At 43.4% G+C, this 20,184-nt stretch overlaps 1 protein-coding gene across 2 annotated transcripts; it reads left to right on the plus strand.

The window, feature by feature from the left end:
• The first annotated feature begins 315 nt into the window (after positions 1–315).
• Positions 316–17,133, plus strand: ift80 (intraflagellar transport 80 homolog (Chlamydomonas)). 2 transcript variants are annotated; one of them, XM_026283054.1, is made up of 20 exons: positions 317–576; positions 649–724; positions 1,250–1,471; positions 3,330–3,440; positions 4,946–5,014; positions 6,062–6,171; positions 7,726–7,815; positions 9,003–9,140; positions 10,409–10,588; positions 11,143–11,261; positions 11,338–11,412; positions 11,913–12,076; positions 12,691–12,755; positions 13,282–13,417; positions 13,507–13,654; positions 13,923–14,094; positions 16,205–16,294; positions 16,370–16,542; positions 16,610–16,733; positions 16,813–17,133. In XM_026283054.1, exons 2-20 carry the CDS (start codon positions 688–690, stop codon positions 16,921–16,923), a joined length of 2,334 nt encoding a protein of 777 aa, XP_026138839.1. In that variant the 5' UTR covers positions 317–576; positions 649–687; the 3' UTR covers positions 16,924–17,133. The 2 variants fall into 2 exon arrangements, with proteins under 2 accessions (XP_026138840.1, XP_026138839.1); XM_026283055.1 differs by lacking the exon at positions 10,409–10,588 and having other exon boundaries at positions 316–576.
• Positions 17,134–20,184: the final 3,051 nt, after the last annotated feature.

Below are 20,184 nucleotides of genomic sequence, written 5' to 3' on the forward strand. Positions count from 1 at the left end.
TTTATTTATTTTTAGTGACAAAAACCTCACTGAAAATGTTCTAAATGTAATTAAAAAGCATTGTATTTTTTTTTTTTAAAGAACAGCATAAATTAAGTAGCTAAAGAAAAACAAGTCATTAATTAAAAACCGTTAACAAAAAATAGACAGCTTTTTGAGAACTTTAGTAAATATTTAAGAAATACATACAAATTTGAGTACATTTGAATAAATAAAGTGATTAGATGGATTACAAATACAAAATATAAAAATACAAAATATGATTAGAATGAGCTCAGAACATCTCGCGAGAAATATTGTTGTAGTTGAATGAATTTCATCTCGCGAGATCACGTGGGGCGCAGTTGTCTAATCAGTTTACTTTCTAGTGTACTGCAAAGAAAGCAAACAGTCGGATAACAAACAAGGAGACTGAGTCATAATGTTGACGACTAACTTAGCGTTTACTCAGAAGTGTTCGTCATCACGATAGTCAGAATCCAGATTATTTCGTGGATTCAAAGCGACTTCGTCAGAATTAGCCGGCTAGCACTGTGTATGCTAAAGCGTCTCCGTGGCAACGGCGCCTTCCGTCAGGTAAACATGTTTCTGTTCTTCTTCACGATTTTTATGATTGATGACTCAGAGGAGCTTTCTCCTTAAAAACAGATAAACATCCCCTTCCGAGCCTCAGAGGGACGCTGAAGGATGCGGCTGAAAACATCTCTGCTGAAGGAACCCAAACATATCCTTTACATTGATTCCTTCCTTCGCATTTCCACCTTTCTATACTCTTTAACTATAACGGCGAACACACTGTCTGTTACACACTCGAGTGAGAATATTTCATACATCACTGATCACATCTCTTTTTATCTGAGGAGGAGGATTGGGACGTGACGTGTTTACACACTAACATGGTGTTGTTGTTTTTAAATAAATGTATTTATCATTAAACAGCCAAGAGAAACATGCTACCAAATATTAGCACTGCTCTCTGTGTGATCCTGACTCAGGACCCTTTATAAACTCTTAAAGTGTTGCTGTGTGACTGATATGTGTGTTACCATCATCATCATCATCATCATCAGTGAGGAAGCAACAAATGTAGCTATTTTTAACATTTATTTGGCAACTTTTATTAACTTCTGTTAAGTGACTGAAATTATAAGAAGGCACACATTTTCCATCCGAACTGCACAAATAGAGGAACCCACAGATGCCTGGCAGTAAACGGTTTAGTTGTAGTTGACCCTTGACCCCTGAGCACACAGAGAGCTGGTGAGCTGTGTGGGCTGGACGAGTGCTGATGAGCTGTACTCCTGCAGTGATGACCATCAGATCCTGCGGTGGAACCTGCAGAGCAACGACACCAGTGTGCTGGTCCATCTCCAGGAGCACATCTACCCCCTGGACCTGCACTGGCCCCCCCGCAGCCTGAGCGGCAGGAAGCAGGCCGCGGCCGACAGCTTCGCCCTCACCAGCACTGACGGTGTGTCCAACAAGTCTCTTCTGCCTTTACTTGATCAGAAGTACAGCAAAGCAGTAAGCTGATCTTCTGAGCTTGACTGCGCTCACATGCTCTTAAAGGGGGGGTGAAATGCTATTTCATGCATACTGAGTTTTTTACACTGTTAAAGAGTTGGATTCCCATGCTAAACATGGACAAAGTTTCAAAAATTAAGTTGTACGTTTGAAGGAGTATTTTTGTTCCAAAAAAAACTCTTCCGGTTTGTCACAAGTTTCGGAAAGTTTTTTTCGAGTATGGGTCTGTGTGACGTTAGATGGAGCAGAATTTCCTTACGTGGGTCCTAAGTGCTCCTGTATAGCAGAGCACTGAGAGACTGAGCACAGCCTGATCAGAGCGAGAGCGTCGCGAAAAGTCACAAAAGAAGTGTGTTTTTGGTTGCCAGGGCAAGACAACCCTGCACAGATTACCAAAAGAGAAACAGCATTAAGGGACCAGTGGATGGAGTTTATTTTTACAGAGCATCAACGGAGTTGTGCAAGTGTTTGTGTTTGTTCCCTACATTTCGAAGATGCTTGTTTTACAAACAAGGCCCAGTTTGACGACGGATTTGCACATCGTTTATTTCTTAAGGATAATGCAGTCCCAACTAAAAAGGGTCACGATCGTGTGTTGGAACCGCAGGCAGTGAGTAAAACTGCTTCAAATATCTCTGTGTTGTTAACTTAGCTATCGGCGCGTCAGCACATCAAGTAAACAACATGCGATGTTGTCATCAAACTGCACTTTCCACATGTACAGCTTAAAAAAAAGAAAAAAAAGACGACATAAAGTGGAACTTAGTCATTTTCCAAAACCGCTAAGCAAATATATACAGTTTCAATACATACCACATAGCATACCGCCTTTGCTGATGCTGCTCTTGTTAAATTTCAGCCTCTGGATCTGTGTCAGAGCTTCCACATGCTCTCAACTCAAAAGCCTGCTGGCGCTCGTGATTCTTTAGCTCCGCCCACACCTCACGCCTCCAGATGGTCGTGTTTTTCCGGGAAAAATCGGTACAGACTATCTTTCTCTTATAAATATAATAAAACTAAAGACTTTTTGGAGTTATGAAGGATGCAGTACTACTCTATAGGTACTCAAGATTAACAGGAGATTGAGTGAAAACCAGCATTTCACCCCCCGCCTTAATAAAGCAGAGCGCAGGGCTACCAATTTTTACATATCATATCATGTGTTCCACACACACACACACACACACACACACACATTTAGTCGAATGGTCGTTTAGTGCTCTGTTATTCTCATCTAGTATTTTGGAAGAGAGTGTACTGCACTCATAAAACATAAAGGTTCTTAAAAAGGTTTTAAAGATCCGTTCCTGGTTCTCTAAAGAAGCTCTCAGTGATCAGCTCCTGAAAGAAGTCCTCTCTGTGAAGTGAGTGAAGTGAAAGTGACATTCAGCCAAGTATGGTGACCCATACTCAGAATTTGTGCTCTGCATTTAACCCATCCGAAGTGCACACACACAGAGCAGTGAACACACACACACACACACACTGTGAGCACACACCCGGAGCAGTGTTCATCATTTATGCTGCGGCGCCCGGGGAGCAGTTGGGGGTTCAGTGCCTTGCTCAAGGGCACCTAAGTCGTGGTATTGAAGGTGGAGAGAGAACTGTACATGCACTCCCCCCACCCACAATTCCGTCCGGCCCGGGACTCAAACTCACAACCCTTCGATTGGGAGTCCAACCCTCTAACCATTAGACCACGACTTCTTTGTGTGATGGTGGGATTGTTAGTGGAAGCAGCAGAAGCTTGATTAGTGTGTGTGTGTGTGTGTGTGTGTGTGTGTGTGTGTGTGTGTGTTGAGCAGGTAAACTCCACCTGGTGTCTAGATCTGGACGTGTAGAGAAGAGCGTGGAGGCCCACAGAGGAGCTGTGCTCGCTGGACGCTGGAATCATGACGGGACGGCTCTCATCACAGGTGCACCCTCAAAAGACTCTCTCACATCTCTCTCAGATCCTACAGTGACTAGCGTTAAACACGGCCTGCTCATCGTCACACAAGCTTATCAATAGCACCTTCTAAGCCTTGCCAGTTGAAACATTCAAAACAGTTTAAAGCATCCAAACAGACGTGGACAAACTCAACTGAGAGTTCCCCAAACCCAGCTCTTCTTCGCTTCCTCTCGTTCATGAACGAACAAATACACCTCACCAGTTTAAACATACACGCACCACAACACATGAAAGGGTTAATTCAGCACCAGAGACTGTAACATGGGCGTAGTGTTTTTGAGTCAGCAGGGGCGTGGTAAGGTGTTTTAGGTTGGGGGTGCTGTAGCTGCTCACGGGGGGTAAATGTACTAAGTCACAGTCCATGTCCCATTAAAAGCGGTTTTACTCTGATTAGAGCAGACACACTGCACACACATGACCTGCGCTGTCTTTCTGCTGCACTAGCAATAAACCCTTGAGTAGAGAAACCTGTTTGTTAACAGAATCACAAGTAGATTTAATCAAAGCAACGAGTGAATGACCCACTGCTTTAAAACTGATATCTTTTCAGACACACAGGCACACAAACAAACACATTTAGTGACGTTAAATCTTACTGACAATAACCAGTGGCAGTTTATATTCTGAAATATATTTCTAGGTTGTGTCCTGTGTTTATTAACCAGCGGTAAAGCCCTGTACACTGATCGCTCTGCTTTACTGACAGTTCTCTCTCAAACCTTTTATTGGAATAGCATTTTTCTTACAATGCAGCAAACATTTTAAAATATCTTAAAAAATAATACTTTATAAATACAGATTAGTTTTGTTTAGTAGCCTACATTTGTCCAAACTCTAGTAAAGATGAAGCTGTTCGGCTGTGACTGAGCGTAGCGTGTTAACATACCAGATCTCTTCCTGCTTTTTTGAGTTAAGAAAACACTTTACTTTATTATCATACTTCTGATCTTTATAGCAAGGAAACAGACCAGGAATGATAAAAATACAGAGGAAGGCAGGAAGAGATTGATTCTGCTGGGAGTGAACCGTTGTCTAGCGCTGTGTCTGTGGTCATCTACTGACCTGTAGGACTTCCCTTCATACAGCCCAGACATAACACACATGACATCAGTCAAGCCACTCATCTGGATAGCACTGTTCTTGATTATAGTAGCCCGTGTTTGATAGCAGCTTCACAGGAAGTTACTGTGACAGGAAGTCCTACAGTAGTGTCTGTGATGTGTCTGATAGTCCTGCCGCAGTGCACTGAGTGAGAAAGAGACCAGACTCAGAGTGAACACTCTCCGTCTTATTAACGGTGTTACTATTCAGTTGAACTGGAAGATTAGTTTAGACACTTCTGTGAGGCTTTACCTTGCTTATTTTTCCACTTCACTCAGAAAAACTTCAGATTATGACTAATATTTAAGCAGACGGATCAGAGTGTTAATGAGCTAATGTGTTGTGTGTGTGTGTGTGTGTGTGTGTTAGCTGGTGAAGATGGACAGCTGAAGATCTGGTCTAAGAGTGGGATGCTGAGGTCTACTCTGGCCCAACAAGGTACACACTCACACATGCACACACACTCACACACACACACTCACACGCACACATGCACACACACTCACACACGCACACACTCACACACTCACACACACACACTCACACGCACACACTCACACGCACACATGCACACACACTCACCCACACACACACTCACACACACACACTCACACACTCACCCACACACACTCACACAGGCACACAGACACATGCACACACACTCACCCACACACACACTCACACACACACACACACACACACACACTCACACGCACACATGCACACACACTCACCCACACACACACTCACACACACACACTCACACACTCACCCACACACACTCACACAGGCACACAGACACATGCACACACACTCACCCACACACACACTCACACACACACACTCACCCACACACACACTCACACACTCACCCACACACACTGTGTGCCTTTCCTTCTTCTGCAGAACACGAAAGAAAGAAGACAAATCTTACCACATTACTATTAGAGATGTCACAGATGCACATTTTCTATCACGATTTTATCATGCATCATAAATAATTCTAGAATCATTATCTGAATTATTTAAATGTGTAGCATCCACATAAGCTTGTTTTTCATCAACCGGTCATAAATTAGATCTGAGCATGTAAATCTGGTCTGTTTTTAGTCCAGACAGAGACTGCACACAGACTGAATGTGAATGCACTCTCTGACAGCAGGTGGCGCTGATGGAGCAGCAGAGTTCAAACCTACTTTAGTCAAATCTTCAGTGCCTCAATTTGATTGGCTGTGAAAATCCGGTGTCTGATGTGAGATATATATACACAATGAAGTGCTATAAAAGTGCCTCACTCATTGATTCACAGCTTTCCATTACTATAAGACAGCAGCTGTTTGCTCTGTTAAACTAGCAATTATTTCTATTTACACTCAGTGAGAATAGCTGTAGATTATATTTACGCTATGTTAGAATAGCAGGATTTACAGCACTTAATGAATGCAGACGGTCTGTTGTGTGGTGTGTGTGTGATGGTGTGTGCAGGGACTCCGGTGTACTCCGTGGCCTGGGCTCCAGACTCCGGACGGGTTCTGTACACATCAGGTCGACAGCTGGTGATCAAACCACTGCAGCCCAGCGCTAAAGTCCTGCAGGTACAGCGTACACACACACACTCACACACACACACACACACACTCCCTCACACACGCCATCATACACACACACGCACACACGCCATCACACACACACACACTCCCTCACACAAGCCATCATACACACACACACACACTCACACACACACACACACACACACACTCCCTCACACACGCCATCACACACACACACGCACACACACACACACACACACACTCCCTCACACACGCCATCATACACACACACGCACACACACACACACACACACACACTCCCTCACACACGCCATCACACACACACACACACGCTCCCTCACACACGCCATCACACACACACACACACTCACACACACACACACACACACACACACTCCCTCACACACACACTCACACACACACACACACACACACACACACATTCACACACACACACACTCACACTCACACACACACACACACACACATTCACACACACACACACACACACACACACACACGCCATCACACACACACACACACACACACGCACACACACACACACGCTCCCTCACACACGCCATCACACACACACACACACACACACACTCACACACACACACACACACACACACTCCCTCACACACACACTCACACACACACACACACACACACACACACATTCACACACACACACACACACACACACTCACACACACACACACACACACACACACACACATTCACACACACACACACACTCACACACACACACACACACACACACACACACTCCCTCACACACGCCATCACACACACACACACACACACACACGCACTCACACACACACACACACACACACGCCATCACAGCTAAGACTTCTGTTCATACACTCAGTTATTCAACATTCACTAGACGTCTGACTCACTGCGAGTGCATCTACCATTGAACAGCCACCAGAGTGTTTCTTTCTGTTTGGCCAGTAAACAAAAACTTATTAGTAAACATAACGTTCTCTGACAAATCTATATTCACTCTGATATCTGTAAGTATTCTATAAAGACAGTCAGCTTGTAAAATCAATGAACATTACTTTTAATTAAATGACATTCTGTGGAAGACGAGAGAAACTAACACACGTTTACAGTTCCTGGGGTTAGCTGGTGATAGTCCTGTCACATGACTCGTGTCAGAAGTAGCTCATAATACTGATGAGACTGATGTGACCTTTGACCTCCTGAGCTCAGACCCGAGGGCAGTGTCACTGATGGTGTGTAGAGACAACAGAACACAGATTAGCACAAGTACACATGTGTTCAGGCTGGGCGGTCATATGTAGCTTATATATACAGTGAAACTGTTCTTCTGCCCTCATCACACACACATCTGTGTGTACACACTGTTGATAAATGATGCAGTTACTGCAGGTCTTTGGGGTTAAACACACACACACACACGTGCCAGAGCCAGACGGTGCTGAATGTCTGAATCCAGTCTCACGTCAGATATAATCACAGATGTCCTCAGTAAGATCAGATCCACTGAGTGTGTGTGTGTGTGTGTGTGTGTGTGTGCAGTGGAGAGCTCATGACGGGGTCATTCTGAAGGTGGACTGGAGTGCTGTCAATGATCTCATACTGTCAGGAGGAGAAGACTGCAAATATAAGGTAAAGATCAATGTAAACACTGGGTTTCTGCTGGTCTTCAAAAGTCTGCCCTTCCAAAAATGAAGACCTTAAAGGTCTTAAATCGAAGCAGAAAGCCTCAAACTCGTAATGTTGCATGAATTTCTAAAATGTAATATCCTCACCCTTTTTGTTTTGTTTCCCAACAAAATACAATTATTTAAGCGTCCTTAAAGAGCACCTGTTATGCTCCTTTTTACAAGCTACAGTATTGGTCTTGGGTGTCCCCAGAATGTGTCTGTGAACGTCCAGCACAGAATTCCCCACAGATCCTTTATTATATCATCTGGAAAATGTCATCTTTGAGGCGTGTCTTAAAAAGAGCTGGTTTGGTGTGGAAATGCAAACAGCTGCATATTCCCTCCCCATCTCCTAGGGCTGGACGATAAATGATTTTATTGATTAAGTCAAATGTGTAGTTTACATCGATTTGTTTGAATGAAAATGGGTTTTCTTTTTAACATCCGCTGACGCTCCACTCAGGCTCCTGAGGTTCAGATTGGGCTCAACTCATCCTACAGCAGTGTTACTCGTTACTCATTGCATGGCAGTAAATAATACGATGATATGATCATGCAGTCAATACAGATATTTCATAAAAACATTCAAAACAAGCAGGGCTATAACATGACCCATTAATAAACTCACAGCATGTCTACACCGGACACAAGTGACGTGATCCGACAACAGACAACAGAACTGGACACAAGCCTGCCATCTTGTCTCTTTGGCTTGTTGTTTCTGACTGAACTTTGACCCCACAGGGGGAATCACGATCACTCCGGCCGGACGGATTACAGTATGTTCAGAGGCATAACATTTCTGTCACACGCTTGAGGTATTCAGCCAATCACAGCACACCGCGCTTTTCAGAACGATGACCTTTGTGAGAATCGATGCGTTTCAGAAGAAGGAGCAAAGAGGAGAAACAATAATAAGCAAGATGTGGAAAATAATGTGCTTTTGAATCTTAAACCGCATAACCACATTTCATTACACCAAATACACCACATAATGTTGTTTTAGCAGCATAATATGAGGCGTTTGACCCGCTGAACTCATGCTGGTGAGTGTCTGAGTGTCTGAGAGTGTGAGTGTGTGTGTGTGTGTGTGTGTGTGTGTGTGTGTGTGTGTGTGTGTGTGTGTGTGTGTGTGTGTGTGTGCTGCAGGTGTGGGACAGCTACGGCCGGATGCTCTTCTCCAGCTCAGCTCATGATTACCCCATCACCTCAGTGGCCTGGGCTCCAGACGGAGAGCTCTTCGCCATGGGCTCCTTCCACACACTCAGACTGTGTGATAAGACCGGGGTAAGACACACACACACACACACACACACACAGCCCCCTCAGCATCTCCAGAGACTCTCTATTTCACTTCATCTCACACACCTTTAATGTAGAGGTTCAAGTTTGTTAAAGTTCACACAAACTGCATCTTATTTGATGGTATAGTGAACGACTCATCCATGCACATCCACAGAGGATATTTATTTTTTTATTTCAGCTCCTAATCTTTACTCAAAATCTCATTATGTGATCCTCTGATAAAATGATTTTTCTGGTGAGGTGTGCCACATTTCTCCGTTCATTTAGCCTCTTTCTTCTGCCCTTTATTACAGTCATATATACAGTCTTGAAGTGCTCAAATAAGAAAATAAGAAGTAAAATATTCACAATGTTATTCTTCAAATCATTAATCACAGCATAATTTATTCAGTTGTAACTGTGTGTAAATGCATTCATGCCATTTCTGAGCTGCATTAAACCGTCTGTGTGATTAACAGCCTAAGAGTATCTTATTATTCTAATAATTACATGTATTGGACATAAAGGATGCATGCATTTAATAACGTTAGAAAACTGCTTCTATAAAGCTGATTGACAAAATGTCCAGAAATTGAGGAATTGTCTTTTACAAACCAAATGTGCACACACTCTGTCACTGTGTGTAATTTCCTACAGTATATGTATTTTGTCAGAAGGTGTGTGTGTGTGTTTATTTGTACACCATATCTGTCCTGTGTGTATAATAGCAGATGTAAGTGAAGCCAGCTGTGCCAGATTTACACAGATCACATCCCTACAGCCTGACAGCATGTGTAGACCCTTGCTGAGTGTGTGTGTGTGTGTGTGTGTGTCAGGACAGGCGTATTTAAAGTTTCTGATATAATGGTGCTGATTCAGCACATACATCCACAGGGAGTCATTACAGCACAGCATATATCAGTGACACACACACACACACACACTTTTCTTAGCACTATTTATCTTTCTTGAGCATAGAGCAGTTGTCAGTGCTTGTCTGCTTGGTCCTGCGGCCTCTGTTTCTGTGTCGTGTGCTTACTCTCTCTCTCTCTGTGTGTGTGTGTGTGTGTGTGTTTACTCTCTCTCTCTCTGTGTGTGTGTGTGTGTGTGTGTGTGTGTGTGTGTGTGTGTGTGTGTGTTTACTCTCCCTCTGTGTGTGTGTGTGTGTGTGTGTTTACTCTCCCTCTGTGTGTGTGTGTGTGTGTGTGTGTGTGTGTGTGTGTGTGTGTGCTTACTCTCTCTCTCTGTGTGTGTGTGTGCGTGCGCGTCAGTGGTCGTACTCCCTGGAGAAGCCCAGCACAGGAAGTCTGTTCAGTCTGGCCTGGTCTGCAGATGGCACTCAGCTGGCCGGAGCCTGTGGGAACGGACAGGTGCTGTTCGCTCATGTGGTAGAGCAGCGCTGGGAGTGGAGGAACTTTGAGATCACACTCACTAAGAGACGCACCATGCAGGTACACACAGACACAGTCTGAGACAGAGCTGGAGATCAAGCCTGTGGACGTCTCACACCATTCTGCACATTTAACACACACATTCTCACTACTGTAATGCTCCTTTTTACTCACCAGTTTGGTTATTTCCATTTTCTCAGTAATTATTATTAGATTCTCACTGGTGTAATGAAAAGTACACATTTAAGTTAGGGAACAGTGACTGAGTCCTTGGCTTTCAGTGCAGCTCATGAATATAGCATTATGTGTGCTGAACGTAATAACAAGGCATGGTTTTACTCTCTGCAGCATTAGTAAAGTGCTTTGTGCTGCTCTGAACCCATGTGTGGACCTGTGCTGTCTACAGTACACTCATTCTAGATGAATTCTAGATGTTTTCTGTTGAAAGTAAGCTTTGACTGATTTGTGAAGTTCAGGTGAATTTCCCTGAAGAGTTTAAATGTGTTCAGAGCAGTGAGCATCATGTTGCAGGTGATTGTGGCAGCACACGTGCTTTAATCTTGGAAATGCATCTTCAGGGTCAGTGATCATGAGTCGGTGTGTTTGTTTCTCAGGTCAGAAACGTGCTGAATGATGCAGTGGATGTCCTGGAGTTCAGAGATCGGGTCATCAAAGCCTCACTGGCTCACGGTCATCTGGTGGTCACCACCTCTCTGCAGTGTTACGTCTACAGGTGTGTGTCCTATCACTGCTCCATCAGTCCGTCCGTCCGTCTGTGCCCGCTCTGACGCGCTCTTGTGCTGTTTCAGTGCTAAGAACTGGAACACGCCGCTGATCTTTGACCTGAAGGAGGGAACGGTCAGTCTCATCGTGCAGGCCGAGAGGTGAGGAACACAACACTATATCAGCCTTTTAGCAGATGTTTCTATTATATTAGAATATTTTTTCTTTTGTTTTGGATTTTAATTACTTAAAACTAAATTGGCTATGCAATGAAAATAGTAATAGTAAAAATATTGAATGTAGTTTATTTATTATGAATAAAGACAGCTTTTAAATCCCTTAATGTTAATTCTGATGTCTTCAACAGGCATCATATTTTTATGATGTGCTTAAAACCCATAAAAATGAATAGACCCTGCAGTCATGTGTTCTGCACATCAGCTCTCAAGCTTAAACAACATGCTTTCTTTTCATCTTCTTCTATGGTTATTTGCTGTTAGACAAACCAAATGAAAGTCTAGTTTAAACAAATAAACATGATTTTGATCAGTGCACGTTTCTCAGAGTCTCTTCAGCAGGTGGAGCTTGATTCAGAGTTATTCTGGAGGACTATGATGTGTTCTCTCTCCCTCACACACACACACACACACACTCTGTGCAGGCACTTTCTGTTGGTGGATGGAGCAGAGCTGTTTGTGTACTCGTATGAGGGCCGTTTGGTGTCGTCTCCCAAGAGTCCCGGGTTGAGGATGGACATCCTGAGCTCTCAGTCCATCTCTCTGAGCAACGACAGCATCGCCATACGAGACACGAGCGATGAACGAGGTGCTGACCGGCACACACACACACACACACACACACACACCAGTGCTTCTCCTTCAACACACGAGTGTCCTCCAGCGTCCCAGAGACATGTCCTCAGCCTGTGTTCAGTCAGACAGCTTGTACTATATACAGCGGCTCAAATAAGTATTGAACACAGCACCATTTTTCCAGTAAATATATTTCTAAAGGTGCCGCTGACGTCAATAACAACCAAAGTAATCCACATGTACAGAGAAAACAAATGAAGTTCTGTGTAATAAAATGGAATGATACAGGGAAATGTGTTTAATACTTTGTTGTACAGCTGTAGGAGGAACTGGTGGCATGCTTTGCTCAGGTGTGGTTTTGGTCTATGACCTCTGACCTTTAGTTCTTGATTTCTATTGGATTCCAGTCAGGTGATTGGCTGGTCATTCCAGCAGCTTTATGTTCTTTCTCTGAGAGTTTCTTGGCTGTGTTTGGGATCATTGTCTTGCTGAAATGTCCAGCCTGGTTCCTTCTTCATCATCCTGGTACTGTAGGTGCTGGACTGAACCAGATAAATGTCATTTCCACTACGAGGGGCAGGTGTGTTATAATGTGATCAGTCACAGGGTCTTCCTTCTCTCTTCCAGTCGTCTTTCTGTTCGAGGCTCAGACAGGAAAAGCCATTGGTGATGGCAAACCTTTGACCCACAAGGTACACACACACACAAGCACACTCACACACAGACACACACACACACACTCACTTACTTGTTGATTCAACATTGCATAAATTATGACCGTATGTTTTAATTTAGGTTTAACTTCTATTTATTATCATTTCAAATATGAAATTATTTTTAAAAATAAAAGGATTCTCTGAATATGAAAGTAGAAGCTAACGAGTGAGTCATTGAATCATTGATTCATCTGATTTGTTCTAACAGCTGAATCATTCAGACATCTGAAATCACACACTTCCCTGCTGTATAGTACACAAAACACTGTGTGTGACCAGAGAAATATGACAGATTTCACAGTAGTCATAGTATACTGCTCTCTGCATACTTTACTGTCCCAGATTACTTTCCTACTATAAACAACATACTCCTATTGTGGTTGTAAAGTTATCACTTATTCTGAAAAGATCCTACATGAGAGAGTGTGATTTTCGTGGAGATTAACGAGGAGTGTTTGGTCTTGTAGTGTCGGATCAGGGATGATCATGTGTCTGTGTTCAGATAGAGGTGGTGTTCGTCGCGCTGGATCAGTGTGGCTCGTCCAGTGACAGAAGGATCGCACTCATCGATAAAAACCGTGACCTCTACCTGACCTCTGTGAGGAAGCTGGGCCGAGCACACAGCATGCACAAGATCGGTGAGAGTTCAGTCAGGCGTCTGTGTTAAAGTCTGCTTCTGATCTGATCTGATCTGTGTGTGATCTGTGTGTGATCTGTGTGATCTCAGGGTCGATGGTGGACACTATGGCCTGGAACGACTCGGCTAACATCCTGTGTGGGATCCAGGACAGCCGCTTCACAGTCTGGTATTATCCTAGCGTGGTGTTTGTGGACAAAGACCTGCTGCCCAAAACCATCTTCAGCAGAGACAGCAGGTACACACTCACTGCAGCACAGAGACGCAGGAAACACCTGCTTATACACAGATATATTTATATGAGCGACCAGCACAGTATGAACGTCTGGTCAGATATTCATGTTCATATGGAACAAAATGAAATGGTCTGAATAGAAATGTATGAAAGCTAAAGAAGAGTGTTTCTAGATCTTTCCAGTGGTGTCAGTGCAGTATGTGTGTAGTGGTGAAGCTGCAGGTATGGAGAGCTGATCTGTGTGTGTGTGTGTGTGTGTGTGTGTGTGCAGTGAGTTCAGCCGTCCTCCTCAGATGGTGAGCTATGAGGGCAGTCAGGTGACGGTCAGACGGGTGGACGGCTCTCTGGTGCGCAGCGCTGTGTCCCCGTACCCCAGCTTACTGCACGAGTACACCAGCAGCGGCCGCTGGGAGGACGCTCTCCGCATCTGCCGCTTCGCCAAGGTCAGAGGTCACACACACTCACTAAACATCTCCGAGCTAAAACAGAGCACATGCACCACCAGTCAGAAGGGTTTGAACTAGTGCTGCAATGACGCGTCACGCTGTTTGTTTACATCTCGCGTAATGGCATACTGGGAATGGAGAAAGTTGCATTCTATCACAAAAACAGAGACCACTGTTATCAAAAGTATGGGAATACTTTAAACAGAGGACAAATAAAATGGCCCTTTGTTCCCTTTGCAAAACCGATATGGTGTACCACGGCAGCACAACTGTGATGCGCGAGCACCTCAGAGCAAAACATCTTGCCGCTCTCCGGTGTTATGGTTTAACTGGTTACCGTGTGATCTGGTGACCAACTTCCTGCTTCAGGTGAGGTCTGATATTCTGGCGCTTGCGGCATTCTGACAAGTTTAGATGTTTTTAACTCGATGCGATGTGGACGTGCCTGGAAAACTTGAATTTTGTATTCTATCTACTTGTTTTCTTTGTGTGTGTGCGTGTGTGAGTGTGTGTGTTTTATATACATATGTATAAAACAAAACAAAAAGCCCTTGCTCCATGTGCTGTGTTAAGATGAGTCTTGTTAAAGCACTGATATATCATTGCTCTTCTGATATCTTTCGTTCTCTTCATTTGTAAGTGGCTTTGGATAAAAGCATCTGCTAAACTACTAAATGTAAAGTAAATGTAAAATACAGCAAAAGTAGTAATATTGTGAAATGATTTCACTATTTAAAATAACTGCTTTCTATCTGAACATATGGTATTTTAAACTGTAATTGATTGAGTGGTCAAAGCTTTCCGTGTTCAGAGACTGTTGGCTAGTGTCACACACCAGACATCTGAACACTTGACCATACACACATGCTTTAGCACTTCACATAAAGCTCATTTAACATGAGAAACTGAGAAACAAAACAGTGGCCATACCGTTAATAATGATAGCAGCAGAAACATACCGTTTCATGTTATTTAACAACATGAGCCAGGAGAACCAGACACGCTATCATAACTGCTTAGGCTAATATCTTAAACAACATCATGATGGTATACTAGATCATCAGTGTCTTACCTTTATAGCCATCAACACGTCTTTAAAATCTTATAGTGTTTTAAAGACTTCATTATTTCTCAACTCTACATCTGTGCAGTTAAACTCAGTTTAAAGTTCACTTCTCCTTCATGAACTCTACATGAAAAGATGTGCATAAAAATAAAGACTTTTTAAGATGAAAATGGCATGACATGACCATGATAACCAGGAGATGGCAGCAGAGGATCAAGCATTAGCTCTGTTTAGTACTATGAAATATTAATGGTGTAACAATTAAATAATGCAGTAATAGTTTGAAACTATATTTTAATTTAATTGAATAACCACATATGTAAATTGTATCGTTAGCTGTAAGCTGCTGAATATATTCAGTCTTGTTAGTCTTCATGCACAGCTCTGTTCTGACATCATCTCCATCAGAGCAGTGATTCACAGCATGATTGAACAGATTCACTGTGTGTGTGTGCGTGTGTGTGTGTGCGTGCGTGTGTGTGTGTGTGTGATGAGGAGGTATGTGTCTGTCTGTCTCTGGTTTGTGAGGTCTTCCTCTGTGTGTGTGTGTGACTCCAGCAGAGGGCAGCGGTTAATAACACACAGGAATACTCTAATAATACTGCAGTCACACTAGTGCACTAACAGGGAAGAACCAGACATCACTATATACAACTAAACCACAACTGAAGCATTAAAGAGCTGTTAAGATTCATTATGAAGAAGGTTTGAACGCAGTAATCTGTGTCACTTTAAAAATACACTTCTGTTGATAATGTGTGTTATAATACATTCATGGTCATTTATACAGATATATTACAGATATATACGTATATATTTGATCAAATGAACAGTAACAGAATTTCTGAATCTAATGTAGAGTAATGGTCATCATTCATTTGTGATAGACCAGGATGAAGTCTTCCTTGAACTTGAACAGGTGTCAGATATTCACCACAGACCTGATGCTAGATGATGATGACAGAAGCACTCTGACCAGCAGACTAGCGCTGGTTGACCTGTCCTGTACAGAGATGTGTCTGAAGAGGTTGTGTCTTACAGGATCAGACGCTCTGGTCGTGTCTGGCCGGTCTGGCGATGGCCAATAGAGAGCTGAGCACAGCAGAAGTGGCGTACGCAGCTATAGGAGAGGTGAATCTGCCCAGAGGATATCTCTCATCACTGTCTCCTCTCCGTCTCTATAACGCTGGTCTCTGTCTCTGCTAGATTGATAAAGTGCAGTACATCAACTTCATCAGGGATCTTCCGTCCAGAGACTCGTGTGTGGCTCACATGCTGCTCTTCAGTGGACACGTGCAGGAGGCCGAAGCCACTCTACTGCAGGCCAACCTCATCTACCACGCCATCCAGATACACATCACCCTCTACAACTGGGACAGGTGCGACGGCGCGACGCTGTGTGTGTGTGTGTGTGTGTGTGTGCCGCTCACGCCTGTCTCTCCGCAGGGCTCTGGAGCTGGCGGTCAAGCACAAAACTCACGTGGACACAGTGCTCGCTCACAGACAGAAGTTCCTGCAGGACTTTGGGAAGCAGGAAACCAACAAGAGATTCCTGCAGTACTCTGAGGGAGTAAGACATGTTCAGACTGTGTGTAAACCAGTCTCCTCTCTATAGCGCTTTATTGTTTCTGTCTCCTGCTTCTGTTCAGGTGGAAGTGGACTGGGAGAAAATACAGGCTAAAATTGAAATGGAGTTTGCCATGGAGCGGGAGAAAGCAGCCAGCTCATCCGTCAGGAGCAGTGTTTCCGTTCGCAGATGAACACACACCTGTGATGTAGTGCAGGAGAACTGAGGCCTGGATTACACCTGTCAGCTCCAGCTGAACACTGCGCATCATGTCTAGTTCAGCTGATATTCATATATCATTTCATCAAGATTTTGTAACAAGAATTCAGTTTTATTGTAAAAGCTTGATTTATGTTTATTCAATAAATGCATATTTGAAATAAAACGTCCATTTGTGAGTGAATAACATGAATTTTTAGTGATCCGACACTGATGAAACACCTACTCATTTGTAGTTCAGCCACTGGCAACTATTCAGATCATAATCCGTGAATATGAATCCATAGAGCACTGTTGTGCGGTGGGCGTCCCAAGTTCAATTCACAGCTCGTGGACCTTTCCTGATCCTGCCCACACACACTTCACTTCCTGTCTGCTCAAAAATATATCTTAAAGAAAGAAAGAAATATGAATTTCTTTCTGATGCAGTTCCCCGATGAGCATGTGTTAGAGCAGAGGGAGAGCAGGCAAAGCTTCTCTGTGGTCTGGGATACATTTGGAACTAACAGCACTGCAATGTAATGTCTTTACATCCATTTTTGTGCCCCCTTTGTGTAACCCTTCACCAGCCATTGACAGAATTTCCCAGCATTCAGTGTTTTTGTTATGATATGGTGGGAGGCGCTATGTTTCGAAAGAGTACTGAACATCTGCATCAAAACACAGCAAAGAAGCAGAAACATGTGATTGTGATTGATTTAGGACTGTGAAGCTCTGGGGGTGTTGATGAAGTGTTAGATAAAGATCTCATTCACGAAACACGAGCAGAACACACATGTGTGTAACGTTTAGGGCTGGACCAGAATATTCGATTACTCTAATATGTGTTTGATGGGTTGGCATTCAATTTTACATTTTGAGATTCGAATGCTCTTCTTTTTCTTTTTTCTCGAGTATATAAGCCCTGCCTGCACGTGTTCTGTAGTTTATTAAAGATTGAGTCATTCTGAATGTGTTGCGTGTCCATATTGCACCAAGATGAATCGCTGCACTCCCTTGTGTCCGCAGCATAATAATAACTTGACATAATAAACTGCAAACAGACAGACTCACAGAGATTTGCTTTTATTACACCGTGTCTACAGCCGATGGGACAGCTGTCATGTGTTATAGGATCAGAATCAACTATACATCACACTCGTTATTCATTACAAGCACTCGATGATGGTTTAAAGTGGGTTTAAGCAAATACATTAATAACTACAAACATACATTTCCAAGTGTAGCTTGATGCTAATTGTACCTCTGTTTTTAATTTAGGATGTATTCTTGTAAGTAATGATAGTTTGTGTTTTTGGTGTAGAACCAAACTTTATTTATTTATCTTAAATTAATGCTGTATATCGAGCAGTGGATGAAGTTAAATCCATAAACGAGATGCAAATCTGAGGAAAAATGCATTGCTGGTTGGTGGTGGTCGTGCATGCATGAATCAACAGATCAGTCGTTTCATGCCCGGTCTGAAAGCACCATTTGTCTGTGATTCACCTTACTTTGTCTCATCGCGTTCAGTGTGAAACAGCTTTACATCGTCTTCACTCCTGCTATGATAGTTAGTCCAGACTACTGAGCCCTGGGTGTGTATCTGTACCATCCTCCTGGGCTCTGGACAAACATTAAACCCTCTGGCACCTGCAAACCTGTGTTAATGTCCCTGTGTGGCTCAGGAAGTTCAGTGCTTCATCTGAGGATATCCACTTCACTGTCTCCATATGGCCTTGCCATCTTCCGGCCGGTGAGCTCCTTCCTCTGCCGTTGGTCTCATCAAGGGGTGTGGTTCATCTCAGACCTCCCAGCATCTGTGTCCTGTTTGTGGTGGACCTTCTCCAAAGCCTGTCATCTGGTGCAGATGAAGAGACCACAGAGCTGTCATTCTTCAACACATAAAGTTCATATTTTCTGCCGGTTTGGTTCATCACCCAGGGTCTGAAGTTCCTTTCCTTGTGGGTTTCTCACCTGTATCTTCACCCTGTTGATCTCCTTCATCTGTTCTCCTGTGTATGTTCCAGTTCTCTGCTAAAGTGTCTATCAACTTCAGCGTTTGCTGTTTGTGATCTCCTCGTGTTCCCATTTGCCTCTGCAGACAGAGACTGGGTTAAGAGCCTGCATTGCATTGTTCTTCAGTATCCTCAGCTGTATTGTCAGTTCTCTCACTGTTCAGTAATGCCCTGTAGTTGAGTTCATACAATGTAAAAAAATAATAATATTTTAACCCTTGGTGTTCATAACCAATATCTGCTAATGCTCTTTTATCATATTTCACTGTAAAGTACATGGTAAATCAAGAACAAATTTATGTTAGCTTGAAAAAGCCTATTGAGTTTTAAAGGGGGGGGGGGGGGGGGTAAAATGCTCGTTTTCACTCAATATCCTGTTAATCTTGAGTACCTATAGAGTAGTACTGCATCCTTCATAACTCCAAAAAGTCTTTAGTTTTATTATATTCATAAGAGAAAGATAGTCTGTACCGATTTTTCCCGGAAAAACACGACCATCTGGAGGCGTGACGTGTGGGCGGAGCTAAAGAATCACGAGCGCCAGTAGGCTTTTGCGCTGATAGCGTTTGGAAGCTGTGACATTACTGTGAGGAAAAAACATCATCCAAAACAAACCATTGCTAAAAGTCAGATTCAGCGTATATTTATGATCCAGAATCAGATCCAGAGGCTGAAACTGAACGAGAGCAGCAGCAGCAACGACTCGCTCCGAGCAGGGCTCGAACCCGGGTCTTTGATGGGAGGCGGACGCACTAACAAGGAGGCAGAGATATTTAAAGCAGTTTTACTCACCGCCTGCGGTTCCAACACACGATCGTGACCCTTGTTCGTTGGGATTGCATCATCCTTAAGAAATAAACGATGTGCAAATCCGTCGTCAAACTGGGCCTTGTTTGTAAAACAAGCATCTTCGAAATGCAGGGAACAAACACAAACACTTGCACAACTCCGTTGATGCTCTGTAAAAATAAACTCCATCCACTGGTTTTTTGCACTTCTGATATCCAGAAATGCATCTGAAAGGTGTATTCATGTCTGTTGGTGGTGAATTAGGCTGGCCAACACAGTCTCGTGGCAATTTCTGACAATCTTAGGACAAGTTTTGGCATATTGGCAGTGAATTTGTACAATCTCATACATTTTCACGCGGAGACCTGCCCACGCCCCAACAAGGATTAGATTTAAGGGAGGGGGCTGCTTTATACTTACTTTTATTACAAATCATATGTTTCACCACA

This window comes from Carassius auratus, chromosome 15, assembly GCF_003368295.1.
Source record: "Carassius auratus strain Wakin chromosome 15, ASM336829v1, whole genome shotgun sequence".
Classification (NCBI taxonomy): domain Eukaryota; kingdom Metazoa; phylum Chordata; class Actinopteri; order Cypriniformes; family Cyprinidae; genus Carassius; species Carassius auratus.